General features: G+C 43.9%; 1 protein-coding gene across 3 annotated transcripts in view; it reads left to right on the forward strand.

The window, feature by feature from the left end:
* The first annotated feature begins 4456 nt into the window (after positions 1-4456).
* The window catches only part of zeb2b (zinc finger E-box binding homeobox 2b), an 83936-nt gene continuing 63996 nt past the window's right edge, over positions 4457-24396 (forward strand). For all 3 annotated transcript variants that reach the window (XM_048234579.1, XM_048234581.1, XM_048234580.1), the window contains exons 1-2: positions 4457-4642; positions 6395-6538. In XM_048234579.1, the coding sequence (XP_048090536.1) occupies positions 6466-6538 (73 nt within the window). In that variant the 5' untranslated portion in view covers positions 4457-4642; positions 6395-6465. The remainder of the gene's footprint in view (positions 4643-6394; positions 6539-24396) is intronic.

The raw sequence follows: 24396 nt of genomic DNA on the forward strand, positions 1-24396 counted from the left end.
TGTGTGTGTTTACTGAATAACACGTGAAGTGTGTTTGATTTGAGCAGAGCTCGACAACAAATGAAAAGAAAAAGAAAAAAAGAAGGGGCCTGTGGCAATTGTGTACCAAATTCATTTTACATGTCGGAGACTCTCTCAGATCACACACTCGTATACACACACTAGTGCCAACCGATGCGCGCGCGTGCACACACACACACACACACACACACATTCACTCCGTCGACTCTGTTCTGTAATTGTCCGTCAATCTGTCATGTTCCTTGTGCCACGCCAGTGAGTATAACCACAGTGCATAACAGCACAAACAGCATTGGCTGCGCTGGGGCCTCCCAATCACAAAAGCTTATCCCTTAGAGATTGAGGGAGGGAGAGAGAGAGAGGGAGACAGAGAGAGAGAAAGAGAGAGAGACAGAGAGAGAGAGAGTGTGCTGTGTGTGTGTCGGGTGTTCACATCACACACAGCCCAGTGCAAACACTGGCCGTCCCTTTCCAGTAGTGCATATATTATCGACCTGAGCAATCTGTTCGAGCTTGTTAAATTCATGATATGTGTACGACAAGGCTTTTATTCAAACCGAAACAGCGCACCCGTATTTGGACGGCACGGGCTCCGTGGCGGGGTCGCCACCTCCCTTGGCTCGTGGTGAGGATGATACGAGTGTGTACATGAAGGTGTTAATTATTCAGTCCGTATCAGCTGGTATCTCTCCTCAGTCGATGCCATAGATGTGCTGTGGAATCAGTCCCAATCTTAAAGAGAATAAATAGCCCACGTTTCTTTTTTTTTTTTATCTCTCGCTCTCGATCTTTCCTGTTCACAGACACATACACACACGCATGCATGTGCACACACAGAGATATTCACAGACAGCGAAACAAAGTCAAAGGCAAATAAAAAAAGCCTTCCACTTCCTAAATCACCCAGGGCCCTGTGTGTGAGCTGAGCAGGTCTCTCTCTGTGTGTGTGTGTGTGTGTGTGTGTGTGTGTGTGTATGTGTATGTGTATGTGTGTGTGTATGTGTGTGTGTGTGTGGGTGTCTGTGTGGGAGTCTGAGTATGTGAATATAAGTGTGTGTGTTAGTATGAATGCATAAGTATTAAGTGTGCCAACTGCACGAGTGAGTGTAAGAGGTGGAGGTGTCCAGGTGCTTCTCCCTTGACGGGGACCAGAGTGTGGGAAAGAGGCAGCCTCTGGCGGCTGCACTGCTGCCTCTCTGCTGGGGCTGCGGAGGGCTGACGGCTCCGGCGGCCACTACTACTACCGCTGCTGCCGCTGCGACGGCCCCCAGCCCCAGGCCCAAGCCCCAGCCGGCTGCACTCCAGAGGATGTTCTCACGGACAGGAAGTTACTCTGTCCTCTCCGCGCTCTCATTTTTTATTTAGTTTAGGGATTCCAGCCCCCTGTTTTCCCACCACCTGTGCATTCTCTCTCTCTCTTTCCCTCTCTCTCTCATTCACATACACACACACACACACTCTCTTTTTCTCACTCTCTCTCACACTTACACACACACACACACGGTCCAGATGTAAGATTTCCAGGGACCCATCACACGTGTGAGCTCTTGGGTCACCCTTTCTCTCCTGCTTCAGGACGGTTATGGCCTGTACGAGTCCAGCAGCACTCGTTTCCATGGCAGTAGAAAGACACAGCTCTGTCAGCGACAGAGACGTTAGTTATCCCTCAGAACCACAACACCATCTGTTATTCTATGTTCATACACAGTATTTACTATATCCACTTTGATATGACATTACTGTAATTGACTTGAATTCTGTATATAAAATTGATGCTTTTTTGCATCATACAATAGTACAAGGTTATGGTGCTACTGGGCACTATACCGAGAGCTAACTCTATATGTAATAAAATGATTGACACATATTTACATAACAAGGTATGACTGTTTAAAAGATGTTTTTAATTTATTTTTAATATTGCTACCATGGTGTATTCACTACAACTGCAAACAGATACACACATCTAAGTGATTGTCGTGCCAGGTGTAAATGATAAACTTTGGGGAATCTGGAGCTATATCATTATTGTCTGCAAAAGCCTATGGAATAATGGACATTGATGACATTACTTAGTTTGTTCGCTTTAGAATTTGAATGTTGATCTACATACATTCTTCCAGTTTGTCAATATAATAGGTAGGCTATAGTCACCTGCCAGTGCTTCTAAACGTGATTAAAAAATGAGCACACATATTGAATCAGTTGATGAACTTATACTATGTTTAAACAATGCATGAACAGTGGCCTTATAATGACGGGCAGAATTGTATTTTTATAAATGACAATAAACTTATGGTATGCCTGTATGCTTTATAGGCTACATGCACATTCATCTCAACTAGTATGGAGATGCTGCCCCGTTTGACTCCCTGACCAGCTCACATAGCTGCCATGCCTTAGAAAAGACTGCAATCAAAAAAGACCAGCAAAATATACACATCTCTCATGAGGCAAAAGGCTACTGCTAACTTGGGTAGGTTTTCTACAACACAACTAAGCAAGCATGTTGCCCTTTAGGTCAATCCATAGGTTGACTATATGGACTAATCCTATTTCACGCCAAGTATAATGTTCAGGCAAATAGTCAGTTCAGATTCACTCAGTGTGAGGATGAACGGACGGATAGCTGCAGCTTTGAGCCGCGGGAATCACACACACAGACACACAGACACACACACGCGCACGCACACACACACGCACATGCACGCTCTCTCTCTCTCTCACTCTCTCTCTCTCTCTCACACACACACACACACACACAAGCACAAATTGGACCTCAGTCCTTGATCGGAATGTAACGCAGGAGCCGTGTGCACATCCTCCTCCCCAAGCGGATCCCAAATGCCAGCACCGAAAATTGCCTCCCAAATCAAGCCCACTATCTCAAACTTACTTTGTAGACACTATCCAGGCACACACACGAAGAGGACTCCGGCTGTACGTCGGTTGCAGAGGTTTGATTTAAAGCATACTTACAACTTACTGAAGCCACTTTTAGCGGACTCATAGCCACTGGGGGTGAAAACTGTAGGGAATTAAATTTGAGTAACGAGCGACGGAAAACAACGACAGTCTCTTACACACAAGTCATCCATAACAGAACATAGAAGAGAGTACTCAGTTTCATGCAAATATCATTAGGTGTTACTCACCTTTTTATTCAACTCTTTCCACATGTGATAGGAAAATGGTAACAAGATAATGTGTAATAATAATAATAATAATAATAATAATAATAACAGTCCTCTATCTTTCACTTGTCCTGAGTGATATCTGTTATGTTAAAAGTCTCTCATGGGACTAGTTCTCCTAAGTGGATTTATCTGTCTCCTGGCTGAACAGCGTTTCTTAATTCCAGATGTTGAACACCTTTCCTCTCACCACGCGTGCGACTTCGCTCGGATCTGATTGGCTTTGAACAAAGGCATCAAATAGTCCAGCCCCTTGATTGATGATTTAATTATCCATACAGTAGATAACAGCCTAGAGCCTGAGGAGAATGACTAGTATATTTACATAACCAATCACGTCCTTTCAAAGGTGGAGCCTCTCTTTGCATCTGTGCCGGGACACGGCATGCATGGGCTTCACTCAGAGCAAATAAATTAAACTCAATAAAAAACAGAAATCGACTTAACAGAACAACACCAATAGCCACGCCTACTGTTTTAGATTAAGCACTTTTTCCAAATAAGTCGCCTGTGTATGTGACAGTTAATTTCTCTGGGTGAATCTTTAAATTGCCATAAAGATACAACCGACAAAGTAGCCTCGAACTTTGTAACCACACCCTTTGTATAAAAAACGCCTACAAGTAATTCATACCCAACACCTGCCATGAAATTCTGTACACAATTATACCCCGTGTTTACGCTTTAAAGATCACGTGGAACGTTTATGCATGTGATTAATCCTTGCATTTCTCTCCTTATTGTCTTGGTTCTTTTAACCCTCCTAACTGGATTAAGAGATGCATCCGATGGCTGTACTTGCATGGTGATAGTAGCATTCACTATGAAAACACCTATGAACATGACATGGGGCAATTAAACTGGCATCGTCCAGAGCTGAAGTTAGTGGGTATTCATATAGCCTTGTTTTAAGTCCCCATCGTGTAGTTTCCGAAATAATCAATTTTGTCTGGATTATGTACATTTCTAATGTCATGGAAGTCACTTTAAATATAATAACTGATCTGTTTGCAAGGCAAACACAAAACAACTCGTTTCTGCAGAATTCTAACACGGGAGAGAGAAAGAGAGAAAAATAACTTATCACGTTTCCCAGAAGATGCTCACGTTCGGCGCTCCTCAATTATCCCTCCCCGTGAAGATAGGTGGCGTGTGTTTCAGGGTCTCTCCTCTGTATTACAGAAAAGAAAAAGAAAAAAAATGTCATTAGAAGAGGCGTAACACGTCAGTCCGTCCCCAGGTTTGTTTCCTGGAGTGGCTGAAAGAGATCAGTTCTAACCTGCCCAGCAGGAATAACGGTCCTTCCTCCAACTATTTCCAAGGCTTATTATCATTTCGCAAGGATCCCGTTCTCTTCAAATCGCTACTGCTCTTGTTTATTGTTCGTCAACAGAAGTATCCAAGAAGATAGAAACGTAAACAATCAGGTAGGTGATATTTGTTTTTGCCTTCAATTCACCTTTTTGGTGTAGGTAAACGATCTCAGCGTAAGAATAACGGTTTGCCTCCCTTAGTAAAAAAAAAAACGTTTCTCCCCGGCAAAGCGTTTTGCCTTAACTTTTCTCTACCTGCGCAGGTAACGTAGGTGCGCGGCACTTTGCTTTCTTAAGGACATGATTCCTTATATTTGATGCATATGATTAGATGCAAATGACTTCAGATGGTGAAAAATAGCGTATTTTGTTGTTATGGGTAAAGTGTAAATGCTAAAAAACTACTCCCAAACCATTTTAACTTTAACTCTTTATTTTAATGATTTTTGCTGTTCTTACTCGAGTCCCAAATTTGGGTTAAATTAGGCTTTGTCAGTATTTATTGCACCGGTTAGGTTCCAAAACATAGCCCATATTGACAGCGAGGTACTCTGTTATGACACAAATTAGTGTGTTATAGGGGAAAATCCGTTCTTAGGACTAACTATCTTTCATTCATTTTCATAAGACCACAACTCGCATGGTATTTGTTAGCGTTCTTGTTTGTTTTCCCAGTCACGCTTCGTTTCCCATTGTAATACAATCACACTGGCTAGAGTCAACATGATGAGATCCTCTTAAATTTACAACACCGATTCAACGTTGAAATTTATATCGTGATTAATTTCTACCCAGCGCCGAGTGCAATATACTAGACAAGAACTCGACATAGACAATATCCAGGCATGAGAAGTTCTCGGTTTGCCTATTGCTCGCTGGTGTGGATTGCACAACTCTTCCGTGCGCGCTGCATCATTTGCAATTCTTGCTGTAATCCCAGAGTAAGATTACAAAGTAAAAATGGACAATAGTTGTAACTAATACCGCATAATTTGTTAAGATGTGCAATAGAAACTATCCTAAACAAACCTGCGTAAAATGTAGTATTACAGTAATGTGACTTTGAAAACCTTTCTAGTGTTTGTGTAACAATAACTAACAAACACAACAATAGCAACAATTGTATAGGCCTATTTTAGATACACCATCTCACTTTACCTAAATCTCGAAAATCCTGAGACCCTGCACAATCTGTCATGCTATAGCAGGACACACAGCCTCACAGTTTTGGAATATTTATTTCTTGACCAAAATTATCAGTGCAAGATAAATCAAATCCTATCTCTTCTGTCACACATTTATATTTGCAAAGTTCCCAACATATTTAATGTAATTATTCCTGATAAAATTAATATATTAATACCTACACATGTAATGTCAATACATGTGTGGAAATGCAGAACTGTCAGAATAGATAACGACAGCAACAGTTAACTGTTTTGGTTATCACTGCGGACAAACACACAGGTCTCTAGCGTGTGATACCATTCCCAAATAATTGTTTTGGTCTAATTCACTTTTAAATATGTATAGAGTCAACTGCAGGGTCACAGTTTTAAAAGAAAGCCTTCCTCCATAGGCAGTGTAGTTATGGCTCACATTGGAGGTGTAATGCTCTGTCTCCCCCTTTGCCTCGCCCGTTGTCTTATGTTGCTTGCACGCCACCCTCATCACTAGCAATAAATGACCAAGTGTATATTGAAGCAAAAATCCCTTCTCGCATGTCGCGCGTCTAAGTGTACCATCTAACGGTACACAGAACACTGTAAGATGTGAGGTTAACACAATTTTTTAATGTTGAAATTGGCGCCTGCTATTTAAATGGGATCTTGCAGTGCCCACATTGTTGCTGTGTTTGGTTGCTAGATATTGAGCCTGCGTGCTGCTGATTCAAGGAGTCGAGTCCATGCGAACTGCCATCTGATCCAGTCTTATCAATGAAGCAGCTGATCATGGCGGATGGCCCCAGGTGTAAGAGGCGAAAACAAGCCAACCCAAGACGGAAAAACGGTAAGAAACTATACTAAAGTACCTTTGCAGATAAACTAAAGGCGTGAACGCTGAATTAGACTGTTGTCACTGAGCTTCGGGATATGGGTTTGGCGGGGCTAGCGCGTTGCATGTTTTCCTTTCCTTGAAATACAGGACTCGAAGTGGGAAATAGTGTTTAGTGGTTCTCTCTGGCAAAGAAGCGGTTCCGTGATACAGTCACTTGACTTGAATGTGCCGATTTTATTCGCTTGCTTTTTTGTGTCTTATTGGGGTCTCTACACACGGAAGTTAAAATAAGTTAAGAGTAGTTGAACAGCGACTGAGAAGGCAGCGGTGTGAGAACGGGAGGAATGCCCGAAAGTTTAGTGTAGCGGTACTGCCGTCTTTATTTCCCACTCGGCAGGGACCGTTATGTTTCCCTGGGTGTAGCCTGTTTAGACTTGTCTTGTCATACCTGTGGAAATGGTCAGTAGTTACTTGTTAGGCTTCATTGACTGTCACTGTTAAACTGCCTGTCCTGCCTATATCGCACATTTCTTTTAGATCACAGCTACGGCCAAAGCGCTCCGTCTCTACTCTCATTCATCCGTTCTAGTAAACACTTTAATTGTATTTATCCATGCATCATTTCGAAATCCTCCCAATATATGTATTAGTTTGTTGTTGCACTTGCACATGGACGATAGCTGTGCTCACACTGTTGAAAGAGGATCAGTAGCTTTCACGGCTGGAGTCCTAGGTTGTACGACAGAGTAGGCTATGCCACACAAGTGTAATTGCGATAACACAATTTGTGGTCTATTTGCGTAGAGTTGTAAAAGAACAAACACACACAGTCACACATAAATGAACCCTGTGTCGTGGTAACTAAACCACTACTGGATACCCTTGTTATGTGATTTGGGACAATTTACAAAATAGGTAGAATTATTTTATAACCAAATATGTATTATGCGCCGAGTATTATTTTTACTATGAGTGGTTTATTGACTGAATTTTGGAAATGTTGAGCTTCAATAACATTTAGTTTCATGCTTTTCTTTTGATTACTTTTTAAGTCAATTCTTCCTGCAACTCTGATAAAACTATCGCTGCCCCAAGAAAGTACTCTGGCCATCTCAAATGGGAGATGATGTAGCATGGATGCCTTTTGTTTGTGAAGCTAAGGGAGTGGTATTTTGGAATTTGTATAATATAATGTTAATTCCGTTGTTTCACGCGGATTAAGTAGACCAAAGACGCATTCATTTGTCTGTGAAATGTATCTACCCTGTTTCCCTCATTCACGTTTTGAAATGTCATAATCGTGTTCTCCTTTTAAGTTTTGGCTCTATTTTTTATTAATGTCGCGTATTGATTCCTAAAATCAATGTTAGTAGTTGAGGGGGTTCTCTGCATGCAAGTAGCTTCAAGCACGCTGCTGCGCCCCTGTCCAACAAAGGTTGCAGTAAGGCAGTCCGTGTGGCAAGGCATGGCTTTTGAGGAGAGGATGAATACACAAATGCTCGGATGTTTGCTGAAGATTTTTAACCCGCTATTCTCAACTGTCGCTACAAGAAGCAGCCTTTCTGCTGATGTAAACTCACTCCTGACTAGCTTTTTGGCAGTCGAGGATCAGAAATCAATCAGTACAAAACGTGTTTAATTATTAAAACATATTTGTGCAATATGCAAAACATGAAACATAACAAAACCACATTATTGTGAACATTATTGTGCCCTTTCCTATTTCTCACTTTCCCCCAAATTGTTTTAATACAGATATTATAAATATTAGTTAAATTAGATTGCAAGTTGCTATTATACATGGCGTGCCCCCCTCCCCTTACTTTATTATTTCCCCCCTCATGTCATAGGATGCCTCCAATAGCTTGCCCTTTGGGAATGCTTTGGTTTTATCTGAGCTGAGTGGATATTTTTTCTCCACTGGGTTCATGAAAAGATGGCTGAGAAGAGCTTGTGTCTCGGCAGATAACACTACCTTAGATGATGCTTATCGTAGTGGTGCTGAGATCCCTTGAAAAGAATAAAAATGTCCACAAAACGGATATAAAGACAAAATGGGGACCCGAAAGCAGGGGAGACATTAATTTGAACAGGTAACTGACTCACAGAAATAAAAGTGTTTATGTTCAATGCACTTTTCTTAGTAGATTAAGTGATTTAATGGAAATAATTTTGTTGGTGGTGCCTAAATTGTGTTTTGGTAAAGGTGTATCTGCTATGTGTGCATATTCTGTATAAGTTGTTGGTAGACTTATAGTTTACGATATCGTGGAGGGCCACAGAGGTAGTAAAGAGGACAGCATGTCTAGGTGCGTTGACAGTTTGTTTGTCTCACATCTAAGGCTTCATAAATATTTCAGTGCATCACGCAGTCACAGCATACCATCACTATTATACACACCATGTTACAGTACACATATTTTATTTTTTAAAATAGGTCAGAAAAATGTGGGTGTAGTTTGAGTGCATATACATAACTGTTAATACTAAGAATAGATTTTCCCACTTATCTATCAAACTCCTACTAATCGTATCAGCCTATGCATATTTTAAAAGCAGTGTAAGGACACTGATGTTGGTTGGTGTCTGGCAAAATCTTTCTCCTTTGCCAGTGTGATGAGTGTTTTTTTTTTTTGTCCCTTTATGTTTTGTTTATATGTGTGGCGATCAGTGATAACACAGCTGTTTGTACTGCCGTGAGATCAGAGTTCCAGTCCGCCTTTTTTGATGTACTCGATATGCCTTTTTCCTGGACTAGATGACCTGGGTTCCATCCTGTGCACAAGCAAAAGGTCACCGTGTGGTGCAGAGCTAAGCTTATGGCGCCTGTGTAGTTTTGTTGTAATGTTGTGGCCCTCCAGGTGTTGCAAGGCTGCTCCAGCTGTGTGTGCGTGTGTGCGCATATGTGTGTGAATGTGTGTGTGTGTGTGTGGGGGCTTGGGGTTGGCTTGGCTGTTTGTAAGTACAGCTGTTGCAGTCCCCGTAAAGCTTTTCCTCTCAAGATTTTAAGTCATCCAGAGCTTGAGAAAGTGTGTCTTTCTATTCTGAGGTTGCTACCTTACTGTTTGTTTAAGTGATTGTGTCTTTGATTTATTTTCTCCTCTTTAGACTGTTTTAAGCTAGGTGTGTGCTGAGAATGTCAAAGGACAGCGTTACATGCTGACTAGCGTTTGACCACTGTGTGTGTATCATCTTTTGACCATGCTTTTGGTTTGCGTATAGTTATTTTGTTGATTTTACTGTCCAGTGTGGCTTTATCATGATTTAAACGGCTTCTTCGTGCCCAAGGCCTTCTGTAGAAGACAGGCATTACGGACATATCTCCCCATAAATACCCTGGAGTCATGCAAATTCGTACCGACTAAGTTGACGAGCTGTGGCTGAGAGTGCCGTAAACTTTCAGTGCTTGCCTTATATTGTACACATTTCCTTAAACACAAGGAAGGACCTATTCATTTCCAATCAGCACAAAGTCATTCAATAATAGATGTTCCCTCTAGAATATATTGATTACATAATTTAAGGTTGGGAAAAAAAGACATTCTCTCTTTGGCTCCAAGCGTTTTATACAATGCTCACTGTTTGATTAATAAAAAGCCCTATGCATTCCCGCTTAAGGTAGGAAGTAGATGGGGGTGGGTGGGTTCTGTGAGAGGGTGGGGGGTGGGGGGGGGAGTCAGAGGGCTACTAATTCTTTTGCAGCAGCCTTGCTTTCAATCCCAACAATGGAAGATTTCTTTCCAGTCCAAACATTTTGTCCGTCTTTATCTCTCACTCTCTTTTAAGGTGCACTCCCTCCTTTTCTTGAAAGATAGTCCACCCCCCCCCCCACCTCACCCCCAGTAGTGCCGAGGGACCAGTGCATTTTTTTTTGTAATGCTCCCAGACAATTGATTGTCAGTAGTAATGTGAGGCATTTACATGTTTATAACGTCAATAGTACAGGGATGTCCACTATGCCATTCACAGTGGTATCCTCATAAGGGTTCAATTGTCTGTGGAGGCAATGCAGACACCTTTTCTGATGGCTTTTTCACTTGGGCAGAAATGGAAAGGGAGTTTCCCCCCCCTTCTCCCCCTGTCGTGCATCAGTGTTTAGGGAAGGATTATTTTGTTTAAGCAAGTGAAATAATTACTGCAGATAGTATGTGCCAGGAAGGCATAATCTCAGTCCGACAGGAGGCTAGACCAGTGGAAATGCCAGTGCAGGGATAGTCAGAGTCTTGGAGCGAACAACATTTTTGAAAATCTATTACAGGCTGTGTATCCGTGTTGCCATTAAATGACCGATGATGTTTTTTATGATGTGAAATATCTTTTTTTATGTTGAAATTGTGTGCCCATTTATTTTGGGGTATGTACAGTGGAGATGACAGCTCAGTGTCTATAAGCTACTGGTTTGATCGCTGTATCACTACTAATCAGTCGATGGTGTTTCTTGGTGAAATAATATTGAGTGATTTGGACTGGAAAAGCAGGCATGTTTTATTTCTGTGGAGGAACATTCACCTATTATACAGCATTTTATTCTCCCTTTCCAAGTGCACATGTCCACCCTTTTTTTTTTTTACAGTGAGTGTCCTTCACACTCAGAACTCAACATCTTCTAATCTTCAAATCTCTGTTCATTTTTGATGCAGCTCTTCCAGCAAGAATACAGGCATACAAGCTTTATTTCCCAATCAAAGGTATCAATTTAGCACAAGTACACAATTTTGTGGCAGGCAGGCAGGCAGGCAAAAAAAAAAAAAAAGTGCAGGAAGTGAGAAGCAATAGCAGCACAACCAATCAGATTTTTCTCCGAGATAAGAAGCCGGTATAATGACACAGCCTCAAATTAACATGTGGGAAGCAGCACGAGAGCCTCTGGAAGAGTGAGGAGGACTTAGTGGACTCGAGAGCCTCGAGGACACAGTCACTGGACTTGCAAATGTGCGTAATACACTGAAAAGCCTGCTGAAATTACTCGCTTGTTGGAAAATGCACAAGAGGGATCCACAAGAAGCACACAGGCCTCCGTCCAAAAAAAAAAAAAAAAGACACACACACAAAAAAAAACACCCCAGTGTTCTACCTGTGCTGTCGAGAACGTGCTATGTGCTCTAGCGGTTCTATGTGTCTGTCGCTGCCTGCATCTTTGTGGCCACACCGGAGCACTCAGTGTGCACAGATTATCTTGTAACACAACATGTCATAATGTGAAATTAATGTGCACCTCCTCTCACTGTCACTGCCACTGCTGAGCCCTGCACCCCCCCTCCATCTTTTTTTTCTCTTTTCCTTTTTCCTTTTTTAACCGGGATGATTTTTTTTTCAGTTTTTTTCCCCACTCAAAATATTTTTTGGTAAAATGTAATTTTATTCTATATATTTTGTTTAGATATTATATATATATAAAACACACACACACACACACACACATATATATATATATGTGTGTGTGTGTGTGTGTGTGTGTGTGTGTGTGTTTTTTTCGCCTTGCCTATGAAGATATTTTCGCCTAACGGGAAGAACACACACAGAAGAGGCAGCGCAGCCTGAACCCCTGACACCACGGTCTTTGGAATGCCTTAGGTATGATTTCACTTTCGCTCACATCAATGCTGACCTGAATGCCTTTCATATCTGATCCGCCATGTCTCTCCCAGTAAACATCCCCTGAGGGGCGAACAAAGAAAGGAGCTCTTCTTCTTCTTAATCACAATTCAGCCCTTTCAGCGCCGCCAGGGTACATTTGCATTCACCATCAGAAAAGCCCAAGATGAAAAGGGGGGAGAGAGGGAGAGCAAGAATGGAGGAAAAAAAAACGGGTGGGTGGTGAGCAAAATAACTTAGGTGTTTGTGGCTGTTTGTAGGGCCTCCCCTAGTTACAGGCCTTATATAGCTCCCGCTCTACACGGGCTTGGCCCTCTTGACAGCCAGATAGTGTTACAAGATGGCATGGAAGAGCTATTCGTGGCCACTCACTCCAACACTTAAGGAGAAAAAAAATGTGTCTGAGCAGGATCAGGCTCTACTTTTAAGAAGTCTATAATAGGGACCAGCAGGTGTGTGGATGCACAATTGTTTTATTTATTTATTTTATTTTTTTATTTTTTTGGCTGCGTGTTTTGGCAGTAGGAGTAGGGGGACTCCGATCGTATGGTATCTACTACCTCTCAAATCGTTTTTAGCCCGGTGGTGTGTGGGTGCCCACCGACTTGACGAGGGCAGCTCGTAAAATGTGTGTTTCTGTGTCATAGGATACGCAAGCATGCCACAAGTCCAAACGAGAGTGTGTGGTTATGTGTGAATGATTTAAATATTATCCAGTCCTTTTTACACCTTCTGCTTTTCTGAAATCCACTGTTTTTCCTACAAAGTATACGAGGCATTGGCAGCCTACAAATCTGATATGCAAAAGGGATATATAAGCACATTTGGTTGGCAGGATCTTCATCACACGAGTTGCCTTTTACCTCTTTTTATCTTTCCCACATCACATATGCAAATCTATCATATCTCCAAGAAAGGGGATGCTACAACTTTAAATATATCATGTGATATGAATTCCAGGTTTTTTCCCCCCAGAACTTTTTGTTAAGAAAAAGGATTATCTGCACACCTTCCCCCACCCCAAGCAGGGTAGGATTTAGGCAGCTTTACTTCAGCAAACACCTTTGGACACTGGGAAAAGTAGGAGTCTGTTTGCAAAAGGAGCCTTTTGTTCCGAGAGGTGCAGGGATAATGCTTTACTAGGCAGGCGTGATATTAACCCATGCCTCCACGCCAGAGCAACTGGTTAACTCTTTGTGGACTTTCTCTCTCTCTCTCTTTCTCTTTCTCTCTCTCTTGTCTCTTTCTCACTCTTTCTCCCTCCCTCCATCACTCCCTCCCTCTCTTTTTCTTACTTTCTCTCTTTTTTTCTATCTATTTTCTCTTGTTGATTTGGTTTCTTTGGCTGTATACCTTAAGGAATGACTTTTGTCTCCCTACTGGGGTTGTGCACCACCTCCTCGTCTCTGTCCGTTGTCCCTTACTCAGTCGCCAGAAACAAGGAATGTGCAAGAGAAAATCAAACGCCTGGTTGCGCGTGTTAAAGATTGTTACGCGACCATATGTAAGTGTATGTCATATTATATAATTTAGGCACATTGCCTGTGGTCAGTCTCCACACTTGCATAGTGCATCCTGACTTGGCCGAGGGAGAGCGGCGAATGTGTTGGTCAGTGACCAGTGTTTGTTATCAGCGGCGTGTCTGGCCCTTCCTGGTGGCCTGTGCCGATGCTCATTGCTCGTGCCTTGCGCTCGCCGCCCGCTCCTCTCCTGACATCTGTCACCGTGGCGGACCAGAGAGAGCCACTAGGGGTGCTGACTTTCTTGCGTCATCAGTGACTAACGAAAACGCATGATTCACCGAGAGGTCTGGTTGTCCTCCGCCCCTTTGGGCCCAGTACACACACACACACACACACACACACACACACATGCGCGCGCGTGCGCACACACACACACATGCATGCATGTTCACTCACTGTACCAAAAGAAGCAAGACAGAGGGAGGGAGGGAGAGAGAGAGAGAGAGAGAGAGAGAGAGAGAGAGAGAGAAAACTCTCAGGAAAGGGAAAAACAAGCCGTAAAGCAGAGAAGAATCTGTTGCTGGGAATGCTCTGCAGTGGTTTGAAATACTGATCAAATTACAGCTGGACCCTGGTGTTCGCTGCTGGAGAATCATAGCTTTTAATGTACATGCTACAGCTCAGATTCAGCCTCTTGTCCAGCACCACACACACGAATGAGTGTGTGTGTGTGTGTGTGTGTGTGTGTGTGTGTGTGTGTGTGTGTGTGAGTGAGAGAGAGTATGCATATGTAAGTCTGTATGTTCCTTCTAGGTTTGTATATGTGTAAATGTGTGTCTGTATATACGTGCATATGCATATTTGTGTGTGTGCGTGCGCGCATACGTGAGTTTGTTTTGTGTAAGAACATGTAGGCCGATATGTTGGTTGTCAGTCGCCGGGGCTGGCGTCTGCGAGGTGATTGGGCGTGAGGTGCTTGAGTGATGGAGTGGAGGTGACAGAATTAAAGGTGTTTTGCGGCGGCGTTCCGCCACTGCTCACCCCCTAAGCCCCCTCTGTCACTCTGCCCTCACGCTTTGACAGTTCATATCTATTTCCCCCTGCAAGGTGATGTATGCCTGCACACTGTCACACAGGCCCCACGATCAGAGCCACTCGTACTCGCGCCCCCAGCAACACAACGCGCTGGCCCCTGCACGCTGACCTCCCTCTCGGTTCTGTTGTTATCCCCTCCAACTCTCCTGACCTCCGTGTTCTTGTTTTTTTCTTCTCCCTCTGTTATTTGCATCCTTCGCTTTGTTATTAATTTTGTCATCTTCTTCTTCTAGCTGTTCTTATTGCTCCCCAACTTCCTGTTCTTCTTGTACCCCTCTTCCCATCACTCCCCCCCCCCCCCACACGCCATTTCCCAACATTTTTTTCCCAATCTCCTGAACAGCAAACACAGAAATTGAAACATCATTGGACTGGCAAATAATTGAATGCGTTTGGGCTTTTCTTTCAGCTGTGTACCTTGCCGAGCAAAGCCAGGATATTTTATGCATCCGAGGAAAAAAAAAAAAAAATCATATTCTGAGAGACATCATGCCTCATTTCCGACTCTCTCTCACACAAATGCAAAAGAGTTGATTTCCTGTGGTTCCTCTCCGCTCTGTGCACACAGCCAGTTGTTTGTAGATGCCCGCACGGGAACTGTCAAAAAGAAAAAAAAAATCTGCAAGTTTACGTTTTTCCCTCACTCTTTAATTTTTTGTTTGATTTGCACGACACACTTGGTGTGAGCCGTGACTGGTTTTTGCGACGCAGGTGCAAACACTTTGATATCCCTTTATTACACACAACAGGATCCTGTCAGATTTGTAGTGTATACATTTGCATTTTTGGTAGATATCTGATGGTTTGATTATATATTCCCCTCATCGCATACATGCTCTCCCCAGCACCTTCTGGGAGGAACAGCTGAGGAGCCCCAAGTGCTAACCTGCCTTATTTTGTGCTTCAGTAGAAACTGGAAAGTGGAAAAAAAAATACTCATTTTAATCGGGCACTTTTCAAGATGATTGGGAATGTGTGTATGTTTTTTTTTCTCATCTCCTGTTCATCCTCGTCTTGCCATGTGTGTATTTTCCTCTTGAGTAGACACTCAGTGTGCTCGTGTGGCATTCGCCACCCAATTCTGTCCTCAAATTGAACAGTGTGTGTACTCTTTTTTTTTTTTTTTGTGCACAAATAAAAGTCACATAAAAATGTGTGATGAAGCTGGGGGGTTCATTGTACTTGCTGAGTGTTCTAGGTGACATTTGCAGTGGGGTAGTTCTGAAAAATGTTACATAGTTAAAACATTAATAAGTCCTTTCTTTTTGTGTCTGTCTGTGTGTGTGTGTGTGTGTGTGTGTGTGTGTGTGTTGTGTGTTTTCATTATCTCTCCTCTGAGTTGGTCATGTTGCTAATTGCATTTGTGTTTGTGTTCTGAGATGTGTGTATTGCTCTCTGTGCTGGTGTGAATGTTCCAGTACCCTCCCTGCTTATTTTTCACTGCATGTGCAAAGTTGTCACCTATATTTAAAAAGAAAAAAAAAGGTACTGAAAGCTATGCTCAGATGTAGCCTGTGATGACTCTGTGCACATTTCAGCTAGTTCACAGCAAAACCACACACATACACACACACAAACACACACACACATACACACACACACACACACACACACACACACACACTCACACACACATAGACACACACACACACAGACACAAACACACACACACACACACACACACACACACACACACACACACACACACACACACACACACACACACACACACTTTGATGTATGTTTGATTGTCGGGTGGAAGATCACTTCTGGCAAGGTCATGGACACATGGAACAATCAATAACAGATCGTCAGATTAAGGTATCATGACATCTGGAAATCTAGGTCTCTTTCTCGAATGATTGAAGGCCTCCTGGAGCTCTTGTCAGGAATGTCTGCTAATTGTATATGCCAATCACTACAACCTTATTTCTTATTTTTATTCTATCAAGCTAGCTGTCATCTCCACTAAGGCTATTGAAATTTTAAATTGCCCCTCAATGATTCAATGCTAATATGAATTTATTTTTGTATTCATATTGTGGACTCTGTGGTGTCTGTCATTTGCTTTCTGCATATTAGAGACACTTTTAACACTTTCAACATGTCAGAGATCAAATGGTCTCTTAACCGAACATTAGCCCAGACAGAGAGAGAGAGAGAGGGGAAATGGTTGAATTGCGTTTGCCCTGTTATTCAAACATGCACTCAACCTGAGGTAAAAGAGTGTCAAGGAGAAAGAGACAGAGGAAGGGGGAGGAAGAGAAAGAAAAAAAAGAGAAAAAGAAAGAAAGAAAATGGAGCAAAAAAGAGCCAACCTTTTCCTCTTTCCTTGCTGAGTTGTCACGTATAGAGCAGGACATGTGTAAGGACAGAGCGCGAGTGAGCGTAAGCGAGCGAGGGCGAGCTTGTCATGGGGGGGGTGTGTGTCGGTGTGCGAAGGTAAGGCCCTGGCGCTAATCGCTTGTGACTGGAGATGGAGGCCCACTGAACGGCCCTTGTCCTGCCGCTGTCAAACACAAATGTCAAACAGACACCTCCTCAGGTAGCGAGGGGATAATCACTCGGACAGCCTGTCCGCAGCCTTTCCCAGACGGGTGGACATGGAGCCCTGGCGCCTGGGAAGCCTTTCTCTCCTCTCTCGTTATCCCTCTCTCCCTCCCTCCTCTCTATCTCTCCCTCTCTCTCTTTCTCTCTCTCCTTTCTCTCCTCCTCTACCTGCAGTGTTTAGGACATAGTCTCTGACCGGGCGCCCATCACCCCTGTCATCACACACACACACACACACACACACACACACACACACACACACACACACACTAATTACTGGTCCTCCCAGTCCTCCACTGAGGGGAAGCAGTCTTCTTATCAGCTCCCACGTCTTGTTCCAACATTCCTGAGATAAACTCACTATCACTTTGTTATTCTTACTTCTTAGGGGTATTGCAATTAGCGTAGCCATAAAAAAAAAAGGCTGCTCCTTGTCGGGATACTCTTTCTTTTTCCACTCACTAGTGTCAGACAGGCGATGTTTTGAGGATCCGACTCTCACACGAACTGGCCAAAACGATGTGTGTTGTGGTGAAATAATGCATGGAGACTGACAAGAGCGGCTGCAGGTGACAAAGAACAAAGGAGTAAGAGTGACTTTAAAAAAGTGCATGGCATGATGTATGACTGAAAGCATTAATGTTTGTGTGTGTGTGTGTGTGTGTGTGTGTGTGTGTGTGTGTGTGTGTGAGAGAGAGAGAGAGAGAGAGAGAGAGAGAGAGAGAGAGAGTGAGAGTGTGTGCACGTTGCTCAAGACGCTTAACCATCACAGGTACTTAGTGTTCTGAAATTAAGGATTAATCAAATTGCACGTCACGCTCGAGGCACCTGGATGCATGAGCGCTTTGTTGGAAACATGTAGGTGGGGGAAGTCCTCTTCAAATGGCTGGCCGTTATTATTCAAATGACAGACAGGTACACACACACACACACACACACACACACACGCACACAGATGGAGATGAGGTAGAGATCCGAAATGAGTCGGCACCCGCCCCACCTCTGACCCCTTCCTTCTCTCTCCTGCACCCCTCCGCTGCTCATTTTTTGGAGAGACGGCGTTCGCTCACTGAGGTTTCTTCGTCCTCCAGCATCCCAAGCCTCCTTATAAACGGGCAATCACGGAATCTCTAATGTTATTATTTTTCATAATTAGTTACAGCAACACTCATCCCCTGACTGGCGGAAAGGAGTATTCCTTAGTAATTAAAGTAATGAAATATTCATTTATGCTACCTTTTCAGCAGTCTCACAAATGAGCCAGCCACACTTAATGTCCACATTGCCTCTGATTTTATTATAATGGCAGGCTGGCACATCTGCAATTAGTACTTCCACTGACAGTTACAATTTCAGAGGGGCGGTAAGCAGAGTTGTGTGTGTGTGTGTGTGTGTGAGTGTGAGTGTGTGTGTGAGTGTGTGTGTGTGTGTGGGGAGGAGGGAGGTTGAGGGGGCTGGTATTATTACTGTTGCAAAAGCCTCCCTGTCTCTTTAACCTTGCTGTGTGTGTGTGTGTGTGTGTGTGTGTGTGTGTGTGTGTGTGTGTGTGTGTGTGTGTGTGTGTGTGTGTGTGTGCATCTATACATGTATGTGTGTGTGTGTGTGTATTTTTTTCCTTCCAACGCAGAGGTTACCTTTTCCCAACGGTGCAAAATCGACTTGACATAACTGTTCATCAGTTTCAGGATTTTCCCTGGAGGTATTTGCATCAAATCAACCCAGTCAAGCTTCAAGTTGAAATTGGCAGGCCAGAACCTGACAGGGTAGGGACCCGGGAGAGAGAGGGAGCGAGAGAGAGAGAGAGAGAGAGAGAGAGAGAGAGAGACAGGCAGCCTGTGCTGAGCCCTGCGCCACGCCGCGCCACACCGAGCAGGCAGCCAACTGACAGTGTCAGGGCGGGAGGGCGAGGGCGAGACAAAGCTTCCCCTGGCCGCCGTGGCAACGCACGAGGGGCTCCCAGCCACCAGGGTCACAGGGGTAATAGGCACGGAGTTAAGAGGACGGCCATGGCACTAAGCTTTTTTACCCCTTCTTTTCTCATCTTCTTCTTCTTCTTCTTCTTCTTCTCCTCCTATTTCATCTTCTTCTTCATCTGTGTTTCTCTGGTCACAGAAAAACTCTGTGTGTGTTGAGATTTCAGGATGCTTGAGTATAAGAGCAGTCAGGTTGTGTGTGTGTGTGTGTGACAGAGAGAGAGGTGTGTGTGTGTGTGTGTGTGTGTGAGAGAGAGAGAGAGAGAGGGGCAGGGCAGGTTAGCCTGTTTGTTTGAGGTATTGACAGGACAGAACTGGTACAGTGCAGGGGATGATATAGCGGCAGATCAAAACCACTCAGCAACTGCAGCAATGGATATTGAACGTCTGCCTTTCAAAGTACACCCCCACACACACACACACACACACACACACACACACACACACACACACACACACACACACACTAAAACACTTTATTCCAACTACCCATCAGCTTCTCTGTGGCTTCCAGTCCTTAACCAACAGGATTTAATGCACCTTTGGCCTGCAAATGTTAAAACACAGAGTGCACATTATCCAGGGCAGGGCAAATACTACATGAAAAGGTTACAGCTGACGTGAATGAGCCAATGTTATTTTCAGTCTCTTCTGTTTCCTCTGTAATGCCACTTATAGAAATGAAGATAAGGCCTCATGTGATGAAACTTTTAGTGGATCTGGCTGCTCCAATTCTGTCGGTGCTGCACTACAAAGACGTCTAAAAATTTTATCGTAAAACACTGGAGTCCCCCAAGAGCGAGGCTGAATGAAATCGCTGGAGCCCCGTACTCTGTATATACTCTTAATAACAAGAAGTAGAAGGGATGGTGCTCATTGATTTTTATATAGGCTTTGTTTCTTTCTGCTTGCACCTTTTAACATGTACACACACATGTGTATTAAAAAAGTATTAGGTTTAAACAGACAGACACAGCCCTTCAGCACTGTGATACTTTCAGATCTCTCTCTCTCTCTGTCTCTCTCTCTGTCTCTGGCTACCTCCTTCTTTTCTCCTCTCCCCTCTTTCTCAAAAGCCCCTGTCTTTTCCCCTCCATGTGTCTTTCTCTCTCTCACTCACTCTCTCTGCCCCTCTCCCCCTCCCATCTGCTCCCTCTCTCCTTCCCTCTCTCTCTCTCCCTCTCTCTCTCTCTCAGCTTTACATGTGACAGGGTCGGCCTGACAGGCTGATGCCCATTCGACAGGCGGCATTGAGGTAAAGTGGTGTGACGGCAGAGTTTTGTTAAGCCGGGAACAAAGAGATGGAGATGCCGGCCTGGTATTGTCTGAGTGCATATTGGCCTTGTCACAGTTTTTCAGGATTTAATGCTCTGTTTATTTCTACCCATCACTGCTAGTATTTAGAGAAGGTGTGCTCGCGCCTTAAAAACCATATGTACATACAAAGTTTCTTGTAATTCTCTTGAGAGAATGGAATAAGCCAGACTAGATGAAAAAAATGGATTTATTTATTTTATTATATGTTCTCCATGTTGGATGTTAGATCATACATGTATTTCTTTTGTTACTCTGAGAATTCTGTAAGCTACTTTTATTAATAGATTTGCATCAGATTTTCATCCTTTGTTGAGGGAAAAAAGTCTTTGTTATGTAAAAGCAATAGTCCTAAAAAAACCTGCACGGTGCATCTTTCAAAGTGAAAAGTAAGGTATTTTGTCCACTTTCTGACAAGCACAAGGACATCAACAAGTTCATTTGTGGGGTGGGGGGTTAGTGTGAAGTGTAGTGTGGTGTGGTGTTGAAGGGGGATGGGGGTCGTCTCACTCTGCGACCTGGAGGCCTCTCTCTGTGAGCCCCCCCCCATCACCCCATCACCCCCTGCCCGCCTCGTCCACCTCACCCCCGGGCAGACTCCTTTCAGAGCCCACAGAAGTGTTTGCAGTGCGATTAGCCAGCGAGGCAGCAGAGGTAGAGAGACAGGGGCAGATACAGAGGGACAGGGGTAAAGAGAGAGAGAGAGAGAGAGAGAGGGGTTAGTGGGAGAGGCAGAGCCAGAGGTAGCCATAGGGAGTGTTGTCCAGCACGGAGGAATGCCTTTGCGGCCTCTCAGGACGCAGGGGCTGCAGAGAGAGAAGCCGTTACATGAGAGGCCAGCCAGGTACTAGTGTTGCCCCATCAAACACTGGAGCTCCTCTCTGCTCTGGTCTCACAAGAGAATATTAGTCCATTCCCACCACAGTGAGACTTAAGGGTGTCTATTCTTTTGGTTTGCTCTTTTTCGCCTTCATTTTTCTTTTGTGTTGGCAGGGTCGTTTTTTTTTTTTTTTTTTCTCTTGCTCTTTTTTTCTCTCCACTTTAGTTACAAATGTCTGTGATCGGCCTCTGCTACAGCAGGCGCCATTTTTGTGTGTGTGTGTTTGGAAGCCTTCCATCAGATCTCTGGGCTTTGTTTGGACTGTAAGTGGCCTATTTCTGCTATTCATGACACAAGTAAAAAGTGCACAGGAAGCTCCAGGAACAATGAGTGGCGTGAGAGCATTTGTGGGGGCTTATACTCTGTCTGCATTGGAAGGCTCGCCGGCATTAATCAAGGCCCCTGAAGAAGCAGAGGGGTGTGTGTGTGTGTGTGTGTGTGTGTGTGTGTGTGTGTGTGTGTGTTTGTGTGTGTGTGTGCGTTTGTGTGTGTGTGTGGGCGTGGGGATGGAGGGGGGGTGAAGGCTTTTTAAAGTCTCGTAGGACACCGGCCGAGGAGTCTTCTTCAAATCCAATGATATTTTCACGAGCTTGTAAAAATGATGGGTCCGCTCCTGTTGCAGCCATCTGGGCTTTTATTTGCTCCAATTGTAAAAAGGGAGTTAGGAGATAGTGACTTTCATTTTGTTAAATAGTTACTTAAGGTCAGACAGGGAGAGAGGGAGACAGGGAGAGACATGGAGAGGAGGAAGAGATGCCATTACGGTATTGCTTATTACCGATGGGCCAGAGAGAGATGCTGCAATTTGCAGAGTGACTGACAGAAGTTAGGTTCATATAAAACTCTTGTCAGCTGTCATGGTCTTGGCAGTGTTTAGAGGAGAGGAGAGAGGAGAGGAACACAGATGTGGTTGTGGAAGGAAAAAAAAATTATGTTGGCAATCATCGGGTTAACGAAATTAAACAATCTGTAAACGGAGCAAATCAGCAATCCAGTAGTTTTTTTTCTTGACTCCTAAACAATTACAAAAATTACAGTAGATATAAATTGTACTCTGCCTCTATTTATGCAATCAACATAACGAAGAAACAAAACAATTTAATGTGGAAAAATCATCATTCATCTGCATTATAATTGCTTCTTTTCCACGTCTACAGGGCGGTTAATTAAAATTGTGATTAAATGCGTCTGCACTGCCTAAGATGTCTTCCCCCTAAACAGGTGGTACAGAATTTAAAAGTAAAGAGAAAAACGTAATTAGCATTGGAAATTGAGAAATTGCCTGCAAGAATCGGTGTTAATTTCAGTCACTGATGAGGTAATTTATAAAAGGGGCGCTGTGGAGGCTGTGCAGAGGCACGATTGCCATGCTGTCTGTCCGCCCGGCTCTCAGCGTGCAGGTGAATATGTTTGCAAAACACAGAGGCTGCCTGAATGCTAGCGATTTGCTCAGTTAGCCCCCACCCCCAACCCCAACACACACACACACACACAAATGCTTCCCTTCCCTGTAGCCCCCCCAACACACACACTCTCCTCCCTCTCTCTCTCCCTCCCTCCCTGCCTCCCTCTCTCTCTCTCCCTCTTCTCTTCCCCCTCGTTAACAGCCGAGACTGGAGCCCTCGCGGCGTCCTGGCTGGCCGATGGCAGCTATTTTGACACATGGGTTTTACAAAGGTCGCGGCTGGGCCTTTGCAGCCAGGGTCCTTTGGAAGTTAGCGTGCGAGGGTAACGAAAAAAAACACTGTGAGCTCCCTGTCAGCCTCTATCTCTTTTTCATTCTCTCCTTTTTTCTCCTCCTTCCTTCATTTTTTTCTCCTATATCTCTCAATCCTGGCCCTTCTCTCTCTTTTTTTCATCATCCTTCCATCATTCCTTTATTTCTTTCTTTCTTTCATTTCTTATTTATCTCTTCATCCTGGCCCCTTGATTTCAGAGGAAAGTTTCGGAGATCCTCTTATGTTTATCGAGTCTCGTCGGCCCTGGCCCTGGCCCGTGGTCTGGTCTTGGCCCCTATCGATACCTCTCGGTCAGATGTTCCGGATAATTCCGGCGGAGGACGAGCCAGACAGTGATGGCCACCCTGCCTCCGAATATCTACTGAGTTAATTAAGGAAGTGTTCATCATCTGAGTGGCCTGATTACGTCAGCACCGACACAAGATGGAGTAGCGCGGCTCTAGTGGAGAAGAAGACAGAAACACTCACACTTAGTATAAAAAGTATAGAATTAGAATGTGTAGAGATGTAGGCCAGGGTCTGAGAATTGTTCTCGAATGCAGGGCTGTCAATCGGTACATTATGGCTGGTGCTGTTGTGTTTATGTGTGTATATATATATGTGTGTGTGTGTTTGTGTGTGTGTGTGTTTTCTCCTCTGCCTAATTAAATTTCACACAATTAATGAAGCAACTATTGCTTCTAAGACGTTCTCCACCAATTGGAGTGGCGTGCCTCGGCTCTCCTGCTATTTCTGAACACAATCGCAAATGGAGTTGGACTTAGAGAAAGTGTGATGCGTACCGGGTGGCAGTTCTGCAGGGACTTCTGGCAGCCTCACTTTCTTTCTTCCTGCCGAGCATGTGTAGTCCAGTGATGCGCGTGCACACAAAAACACACACACACACGTGCACACACACACACACACACGTACATGCACACACACCCTCACACACACTCCAGTGGGGATGTCTGTTCAGTCAGCCACAAAGGTCTCAACTTTTTTTTTTTTTTCTCTCTCTCTCTCTCTCTCTCTCTCTCTCTTTCTCTTTTTTTTAACAGCTATGTGACAAATTGTTGTGCTTTTGCTTCTTGTTTGACATCCTTGCTGGGACTGTTTGTTGTATTTTTGTGTTTGGCTGCATCGTGAGACCCAAGGTGGCTGCTTTTGTACAGCATGTCAAATGTGGTTAACACACAGGCATTTATCTTTAAAGCCTCGTGAGCACAATGGCAAGGGTGTGCAGCACTGATTGTGTGAAGCAGCAAGCGTCAGAGCAGAG

Source organism: Alosa alosa, chromosome 23, assembly GCF_017589495.1.
Source record: "Alosa alosa isolate M-15738 ecotype Scorff River chromosome 23, AALO_Geno_1.1, whole genome shotgun sequence".
Taxonomy (NCBI): Eukaryota; Metazoa; Chordata; class Actinopteri; order Clupeiformes; family Clupeidae; genus Alosa; species Alosa alosa.